The sequence below is a fragment of the Verticillium dahliae genome, genomic scaffold, assembly GCF_000150675.1.
Source record: "Verticillium dahliae VdLs.17 supercont1.12 genomic scaffold, whole genome shotgun sequence".
In the NCBI taxonomy this organism is placed as follows: Eukaryota; Fungi; Ascomycota; class Sordariomycetes; order Glomerellales; family Plectosphaerellaceae; genus Verticillium; species Verticillium dahliae.
Genome location: NW_009276943.1, coordinates 685,276 through 694,340, shown reverse-complemented (window position 1 = coordinate 694,340; position 9,065 = coordinate 685,276). Strand labels below are relative to the sequence as shown.

The window sequence follows — 9,065 nt, the reverse complement described above, 5'->3', positions numbered from 1 at the left end:
CATATCAAGGCCGTATTAATGGTATGGCCACGTGATGCCGTCAAGGAGGGATCCTTGGGCGAGTTCTCAGTTGAGTTCCTGTGACCAGGCCAGCCCCCGCCGCAAGCCAGGAGAGCAATTTCCAGTTTTCGCTTTTGCCGGGCTGCCCCCCTTCTGCTGCTGCTGCTGCTCCTGCCGCTGCTGCTGCTGCTCCTAGATGGGTCGTTCTCGATGACGGACCCCCCGAATGGTTTCCCCAGGTTTGTCCAGCCCCGAAAAGGGGAAGAAGGGTTTTTCATCGAGAGGGGGTTAACGAGCTTTCTCCCTTTTTTGGGGGGGGGGGGGGGGGGGGGGATGCACTGTGCTCGTGGTGCTCACCACACACATGCACTAAGTAGAATGATTCGTAACAAAAGGCCAAGTGTTCTAGATGTGCGCGACCAAGGCCCAAGGTTCCATTGCGGATTGAGTGCGCCAGCTAAAATCCCAAGAACGAGCGAGCGAGGGGAGCTCGTCGTCGAGGATGGAAGGATGACGCGCCACTGAGTGTATCCACTCTGCATCCTTGACTGGCCAAATTTATACGAAGGCTGCTCATTGGCTTGATGTTGCCGCCAGCTGCGCTCCTGCTCGACGACCGAGAGGGCTAAAAATAGGGTGGCTCACACGTTCTGCAGTTGCTGACCAGTCACAGGCCGCAGGCGGGTGGCATCCACCTCGACCGGATCCGCTTTAACGAACGGACCTGGCCAATCAGCGCATCAGGTCATCGAAGTGCTGGAGTTCCCACTGCCCAGGTGGCCATCTTCGGCGCTAAGCTCCCTTGGGGCCTACGGTAGGCCTAGCAACTTGAGGATGGAAGCCCCTGCGCCCCCTGTCCCCTGATGCCTCGCCCTTTTCCCCTCCCCCCCCCTTCTCCCTGGTCCACTGTCTGCTGCCTCAAACCCCCCCGGGCGCCCCCTCCCCCCCTGTTCGTAGTCCAAGTAGCGCAGCGGCACGTTCAGCGCTGGTCTGTCAGAACCCGTACTGTAGCGCAGGCCGAGCCCGCACCCGTACGGTACAGGTACGGGGCAGAGCACGCTCACAGGCCAAGAGCGACCGACGTGCCCATGCGGCCATGCTACTACCCAAGGTACGGTAGGTACCTACCTAGGTTCCTTAGTACCTACCCTAGGTAGGTACCCAGCGCCGATGGCTGTGCCCCCAATTGCCTTGCAAGCCAGCCATTCCCGTATCCTCTTGCTGCTCGTGCCGCCTGCCTGTGGTCCCTGACACACCCTCCCACTCTTGTTCGTTCATCCCTCTCTCTCACGAATCCTCACCCACCACTTCGACCTTCCCTCCTCCTCCCGACACCTTCTTCCACTTCAACCCCGAAAGCCTGGCCATGCCTTTGTTGTGACGGCGTCACGAGATTCTCAGTCAAGACGGGTTGTGTTCGGTTGGAGTCATTGTTCATCCCTTCTCGCTTGTCTTCTTCCTTCTTCCTTCGACCCTCGATCCCACGAGAAACTTAGTACGCCTTCCACGACCTCGATCGCGATTGATTCGACCGTCTCGCCTCGCCTCGCTCCCCACACCCTCGGCGGCTTTCAGTGCTGGTATCATTACTGACAGCGTCCTCGATTGTCGATTCCTTGTTGTCGATCAAAGAACGGAGCAGAACAGAGAGAAACAGTCCCAGAACACACGGGCACCCCTTGCCCTTTTACAACAACGCGAACTGGTGCGAAGCTAGAAGAAACTACAGGATTCAGCAGTGCTGTCCGCCCACCACTACCCACCAGCCATCTCTTCGCACGCCACTCCTTAATACCCATATCCAGCGAATATTCCTTAACACGTTCGACCCATTTCATCAACGACTCGACATACATACTTGACTGTCCGGAGAGCATTCAATTCGCTCGCGCCAGTTGTGAATCATGCCTTCGGCCGCAGCCAGGCGGTTTTACGAGGATCAGATACCACCCTTCATGGCCGTCTTTGACCTGGACGCGGAGACCATGGCAGACCGTGACACGGTCACGGTCGTCAACCCCAAGATGATCGAGATGGAGACTTCGTGCGCTCCATCGCTCGGAAACCCCATGCCTTCGCAACATCTACGTCCCGCCACAATACCTTCCGATTCAATCCACCACAAGCACCACGACAGCACATCGACACAGGCCTCCGAATCAGCAGAGTCGTCGCCGACGACGACTCTGTCCATAACCGACTCGTCTTCCTTGTCTGACCCCTCGCCGTCTTCCTCTCCCGATTCGCCCATCAATCTCATACCTTTATCGTCCTTCCCCGCAACATCCTTCGGCGCTCTACCGCCCCTGAACACTCTCACCATTCCAGAAAGCTTAAGTGCTCTGAGCACAGGCCGACCCATGACATCTCCTGCCCCCCGTCGCCCCAAAAACATGAAGGGCCTATCCATTCAGCCACCCAGCATCAACACGGGCGTCGTCAACACGACGAACCACATCACGTCCGAACCTGCCTCGCCGTCCTTTATCAAGCCTACGATACCCGGAATGAAGAGGAAACCTAGCCAGCTCAGCCTCAAGACGAACTCGAACGATCTCATCGCGAGAACCACTCTGGAAGTCCCTAGCACGCCCGCTCTGCCACCCATCTTGCAACGACGCGCATTAAAACACTCGACCTCATCACCCCATATGCTGACGGGACTCAAGTCAGCGTCATTAGGACCCATCGGAGGCATGAGTTTCCCCAAGGTTCTTGAGCGCAACGAGTCAGGGCTTTCCGAGCTTCTGAGGCCAACGAGGACGGGCGTTGGCGCGACCTTTGAGGCACCCATCACTGAGGAGGAATCGCCAATTCGAACTCAAATGGCCAACCGAGCCGCCATGGATGCCGAGCCCTTCCATGAGATCGAACAAAACGAAGACCAAAAGACACCCGGGTACCCTGACGGCCCCATCGCTATCTATGACGACAATGTCTTCCTGTATCTCGAGCCATCTGCGGATGAGGCAGCGAAGTTCGACACGGTCATCAATGTTGCACGTGAAGTCATCAATCCATTCAGCGCTGCACACAAAGCGGACCACGAGATGACCGACAGGCCCATGGAGGCTGCCGACGACAGCCCCATTCCCGATACCGCGGTGACCAGCGCCAGTTTTGCGACAGCATTTGAGTTCCAACCTTCAGACGATCGCCTCATGGATACTCCAACGACGCCGCGGGCCGCCGGATTTCCCCAGAAGCAGCCTGAGTACATACACATGCTCTGGGACCACAATACGGACATCGCAAAAGACCTCATGCAGCTCTGCGAGACGATCGAGTCGAGGACGAGGGAGGGCAAGAAGGTCCTGATTCACTGTCAGCAGGGCGCGAGTCGTTCCGCCAGTCTCATCATCGCCTACGGACTGTACAAGAAGCCCGAGCTCAGTGTCAACGATGCTTACTATGCCGCTCAGGCGAAGAGCAAGTGGATCAGTCCCAACATGAAGCTAATGTACTGCCTGCAAGATTTCCAGAAGGAGGTGTCTGCGAGAAAGCCTGCGCCTGGTTCCGCATTCCGTCCTCGCTCCGGCAAGAGCCCAACCAAGCATCGACTGACCCTCTCCGCCGACGCCATCGAGAGTCCAGCAAAGGAGGCACGGACCGCTCCCAGGACCGCTCCTCTTCCCAACGAGCAGGAGAAGAACTCAATGGGCGGCGTCGCTGGTAATGGCAGCCCAAGGAGGGCGCGCAGATTCTCGAACCCCAGCAACAACCGGCCGAACCCTATCAAGGCGTACTCGGCCCCCGCAAGCTTTTGCTGCTCACCAGCAGCAGAGAAACAGGACTTTGGCAAGCCTGCCCACTTCGATTTCGATCGCTTACTGCCATCAATTAACCAGCCTACAATCTTTGGTCGCGATGTCTCGAACGATAAGCCGCAAAGCACGATGATGAAGCCCCCGCCTTCTCCTGGGTTCGGTAGCCATCGATTCGGATCGCAGGCTGGGTTTGCCTTTGCGAGTCTCAATCTAGGCTCCTCGCCCGAGCTTAGGCCAATGGGCCCGCCAGCGCCAATCGAACACGAGGTAACACCACTCGGCGCTTTTCCAGAGGACGATGCCCTCATGTCGCCTCGGGCTGAGACGATGACCAACAACCCGCTGCATGAGCCATGCCACAATATTGCGGGCATGCAATTTGTCGAGGTGCCACCAACACCATGCGACGGTCTCTTCTCGCCGCGGGAAACCATGTTCCCGCGTGACCCTCACTTTCCGTTCGCTCGCCCGCCGCAAGTTGCCGACCCTAGGAGCCCGCCGACGAAGGGCGAAACACCCATCGTTCGGTCCATCGACGAAATCCTTTGAGATATGAAGATGTTGAGCTGAAAGAGGACACCGAAGTTGATCTTCTATGGACTCGCAACTACTCCGAAGAGGCATATTATGGCGCCCATCGCTCATTGACTTTCTCATTCCTTTGTTCGTGCAGGTTTCTGCAGCACAGCGGGCGGCGAATATGGGGTTTATGTTAGCTCATTGCGACAAGAGACAAACAAGACTCACACACCAATGCGTAATTTACAATTGCCGGTTGCGAAGCATGATTCGAAGCCGGAGCAAAAGGAGGCTTGCGTTGTTTCCCCCTTTTCTTTGTTTTGTAATAGGAGGGCGTTTAGAGGAGTATTTGAAGTCCCGATCGCACAGCCCACAGTACCGTGGATGCCAGCGTTCGTGTTGACCTTGGGAAAAGAGTAAAGCATATGGCCGCATCGGCTTTGCCCGCCGGCTGGGGTTCGGATCACGAAGGGGACGATGCCGAAGGCAGCAGGAGAGACGGTTAGGATAGTAGAGGCTATTTTGCCTGCGGGGTATACATCCGGTCGAGCAGGAGGACGGCATGGTAGGGATGGAGATACCTGAGAAATGAGAACACGCCTCAAGTGTGCAAACTACATTCGTTTAAACTTTTAATTGCTCTTGAGTGATGTTTCTGAGGTCCAAAACTGTTATATTGATTGATTCCGCCCTTGCCCCCTCTTCCAACATATTCTATGCACCCTCAAAGGCCGCCATTCCGTCTCGGGTTTTGGCTACCACGGCTATATCGAAACTCCTTACGCCGTAACCATGCTCAATTTGACGCGATCCCCGTCTACACCCCCACGGCCAGCCTATGCAGCTGTCACCCGACGGCTAGTTTACGCGGTCTGCTCATGCCACGCAGACCAACGCATGCTCTCTACTCTGTACGAACCCCCCCTTTTCTCAGCTCACTGCGCCTTCGTGGCCGCCGCCGCCGCCTTCTTCTTCTGCTTCTCGACCGTGGCGATGCGCGCCTCGGCGCCAATGGCGCCAAAGACGAGCCCGACGCCGAGCCACTGCATGCCGGTGAGGCGGTGGCCAAAGGCAAAGACGGACAGGGCCATGGTGACCATTTTGCGGGTGACGGTGACGGTGACGAGCAGGACGGACGAGAAGGTGGACAGGGTGTAGAAGATGAAGACCTGGCCGACGGCGCCGCAGGCGGCGAAGCCGAGGACGTCGACCCAGACGGCCGGGTAGCGGGCCATGAAGTCGAGGGCGGCCGCGAGCTCGCCGCCGCCGCCGGCGGCGTCCATGCCGAGCCAGGCGCCGAGGCCGGTGCGGACGAGCCAGGGGCTCAGCACGAGGTAGCCGGCCGTCAGGGCGCTCGAGAGGAGGTTGTTGGCGCACATCATCTGCGGGCCCGAGTAGGCGCGGTACGTGCTGAAGATGTGGTCCTGCGTCGTGTTGGTGAGGCCGTCGAAGATGAGGTTGACGCTCAGCAGCAGCAGGCCCCAGGCCGTGTTGGCGTCCGGGTTGGCGGCGCTCTGCTTCTTCTTCTTGCCCGAGCCCGTGTGCAGCGTGAAGACGGCGACGCCCGCTGTGACGCCTGCCACGACGAGGTACTTGTACAACGGGTAGCGGCGGCCGAAGAGGGTCGTCTGAAGAAGCATGACAGGGAGAAGCTTGCAGGACTTGGCGAGAAGGAAGGTGATGTAGTCGATGTGGGAGAGCGACGCGTAGCCAAAGGGCGAGGCGAGAGACGACGTGATGGCGACAAGGAGGAGAGGAAGAGCGATTTGTCGGCTCGGAAAGATCGCTGGGAGGACGAGAGGAGTACCTGCGGCGCGGGACGCTCGCGCGGTGCTCCAGTAGAGGTATAGAAAGCCTGTCGCGGCAGCAAAGAGCGATTGGATTGTATTCAGGAATACGGGGTAGCGGAAGACTTCGGGCGCGTCGGTCGGTCCATACGGGGTTGTCGTGAGCTTTTCCTGGAGGTAAGCCCATGTCAGGCTTTGGGACACATGTTAGCAATCAACCCTTCGCGAACATGGTCATGGAGCCAAGAAGACATAACATACAAGGACATGTAGATGCCGCCAGTCGCGACGAGGACCTGGAATGCGGCAGCAGGCTCCTGTTTTGGCGGCGGCGACGCAACGGCTGGGGGCACTTCCTTAGTCGTCACGCCATTCGAGGGCTTCGGCGACTCGCCACTGACGGTGCGCTTGAGAGCATCGTTCTTGCTAAAGTACTCCGAAGACGTCTCGCGCCGGAGAGGCGTGGCTTGCTTCGTGCGCGCCATTACAGGTGTTTGCGCTCTTTGGTCCTTTGCAATCAACAAGGATGATGAACCAAGGGGATTGAAAGGTATGCAGAGAAGTCGGTCTCGGCTGAAAATGGAAGAGAGAAAGGTAACAATCAGTGACAAAATCGAAGGGCCGACGCTCTATAGTATTGTTGAATCGCGGGGACCGCATGAGATGACAGTTGGCTTCATCCCTGGTCCAGGAACGGAAGCTCCATCCCCAGAATATTAATGTGGGTCAAATGCTTGGCGCCTTCAGGGTCCTCGATCCGCATCTACGGATAAGGCTTTTCGGCTTATCACGTCTCCACAGGCAGGCATTTCGCAAATCGACACGCACTCTACTTGATTCACGTTGTGCTACGACGGGTGCTCAAAGTTTTGTACTTCCTCGTTGTCTGCTAAATAAATCCCATCTCACCATTTGTCGAGGAAATCCGAGCATGCCTCGACAAGGTAGAGCCAGGGTGCATCAATATTCTGATGAGCTTGATCAGGCGAGAGGCCGGTTTTCTGGGTATGTTGGCACATGGGGGTAAAAAGACAGACGTCCAGGGTGTCCGTCTGAGGTAGTAACAGCGAGAGAGAGGGAGAGAGAGAGGTAGAGAGAGAGTCTGTGATGTGTGCGCGCGCAGGTGGATAAGTGAGAGGAAAAGAAGGAGCAGGGTGTAGTGTTCGATTAAAGATGCCGAAGCCAAGGTGTATGAGAGGTATCTCGAGTTAGGTGGTGTTTTGTTCATCACGTCGTGAGAGAGAACGTCCCACACAGGCCAGCGAAGTCAAACTGCTCCTCGGGCAGCGAATAGCGATAGCCTGCGGAATGGCGGTCTTCGGTGCACCTGCGAGGGTCGGTTGTTGAGTCAGGTTGAGGGCTTGTTGCAGCTGTGACCAGGGCAGCCATGAAAAGAAACGGACGGTGGATTACGGAAGGCGGAGGCCGAGGCTCGATTCGATCGGGGAAGCTAGGGCCGGTGCTGGGAAAGCGAGCCTCGGGAGCAGGGACGAGAGAGTGTGGCCAGGAATACGGTTTCGTGTTTGAAAGAGTCAAGAGGTCCGTGGGAGATGAGTTCAGGGAGAAGTCATGACGTCGTATGATTTCCGCACTCCCTATCAAGCATATAGGGCAGCCTCGCGGCAAGTCAGATCTGGATATCGCCCTACCGGAGGTTTGCAGTATCCGACGAAAAAGAAGCCCAGGGAATCGCAAAACGCAGAATCGAGTAAGATACATATGGCAGAAGCTTACTCAGAGGTCTGAGCCTGGCTACGGCGCATCTTCTCAGCCTCGAGGTTCTCGTAGAGGAGGAAGAGAGCCGACTCATTGGCCTTGCTGGTGCCCATAATGGTGAACATGCGCTCACCAGTCTCGTCATGGGGGGCCTGCGTTGTGTGTTAAGTTATGAGTGAAAGGGGGGCATCGAGCTGAATCAAGCAATGTAACTTACCTTGGCAATGGAGATGCGAGCCCCAGACGTCTTGCGAATCTCGCTAATCTTGCTGCCGGCGCGGCCGATGATGCAGCCAACCATGTCAGCGGGGATGCTGATGTTCTGAGTCTGCAGTTCCTCGCCGTTCTCATCGTGAGTGGGAGGTCCACGGGAGGCAGCGTCTGAGTCGGAACGACGGCTGTAGGGGCGCTGGCCACCACCGTTGCTGCTGAAATCGGCGCCATTGCCGGTGCGCAGGACACGAGGGCTGCTGTATTCTTGGCTCCGGCCGCCGCCGGTAGAGGGGTAGCTGGGGCTTGTGCCGCCAACAGCGGGGGTGCTACCAGGCTGGGTACGAACGACAGGGTTGTACAGGACGGTGCCGGTTCCACGCTGCCAATCATCGACGAGGCATTTGGAGATCTCCCAGATGGCGGCTCTGATGCCATCGGGGGTGCCCTGCACCTCGACGATCCTCTCAGTAGACTGAGGGAGCATCTCCTTCTGTGCCACCATGCGTACACCCGAGACGTCCTGAATGTGCTTGATCTTCAAGCCCTGGCGACCAATGATGGTGCCCATCTGGTTGTGCGAGATGAGGAGCTTGATGGCTGCCGACATAAGTTAGCAATGCAGCGCACGCTTGTTGCTTTTTGGTCACATACGATGGGTGCCATTGCTCTGGGGAACGCCACCCATGCCGAGGGAAGGAGCACCCTCGAGAAGGGCTTGTGCGACAATCGCGTAGGCGCGCGAGATGGCTTCGCAGCCGCCAGTAATGGTCAGAACACGGTCGTGGACGCCCTGAACAACCTTGCTGACGCCGGCCTTGACGCCGGTCTCGTCCCTCAGGTCAGCCACGTTCTTTCCTCCTTTGCCGATGATGACACCGGCCTCCTTAGAGGAAACGATGGCGCGAAGAGTAAGCTGCGCCTGGGCGTACTCCTCCTCGGTCTTAGGTGCAGGCTCGCCGTCTGGACCGAGGCGCTCGCCATCGTCGAGCTTGAGCTGGTCCATCTGGGGAACGAAGTCGTCGCCGTTGGAAGGGATATCCTGGGAGGACATGGTCGCGGAGGT

At 57.6% G+C, this 9,065-nt stretch overlaps 3 protein-coding genes across 3 annotated transcripts; 1 reads left to right on the top strand and 2 right to left on the bottom strand.

Annotated features, from left to right (window-relative positions):
* Positions 1-1,904: 1,904 nt before the first annotated feature.
* On the top strand, positions 1,905-4,316 carry VDAG_06497 (tyrosine-protein phosphatase pmp1; the record flags this gene model as incomplete). The annotated part of the gene is made up of 1 exon (XM_009658875.1): positions 1,905-4,316. The coding sequence occupies one exon, from the start codon at positions 1,905-1,907 to the stop codon at positions 4,314-4,316; it is 2,412 nt and encodes an 803-aa protein (XP_009657170.1).
* A 905-nt stretch (positions 4,317-5,221) lies between these two features.
* On the bottom strand, positions 5,222-6,558 carry VDAG_06496 (solute carrier family 35 member B1; the record flags this gene model as incomplete). The annotated part of the gene is made up of 2 exons (XM_009658874.1): positions 5,222-6,266; positions 6,335-6,558. 2 exons carry the CDS (start codon positions 6,556-6,558, stop codon positions 5,222-5,224), a joined length of 1,269 nt encoding a protein of 422 aa, XP_009657169.1.
* A 377-nt stretch (positions 6,559-6,935) lies between these two features.
* On the bottom strand, positions 6,936-9,053 carry VDAG_06495 (Poly(rC)-binding protein; the record flags this gene model as incomplete). Its single annotated transcript, XM_009658873.1, has 4 exons — positions 6,936-7,718; positions 7,808-7,941; positions 8,007-8,599; positions 8,654-9,053. The coding sequence occupies 4 exons, from the start codon at positions 9,051-9,053 to the stop codon at positions 7,301-7,303; spliced, it is 1,545 nt and encodes a 514-aa protein (XP_009657168.1). The 3' UTR covers positions 6,936-7,300.
* Positions 9,054-9,065: the final 12 nt, after the last annotated feature.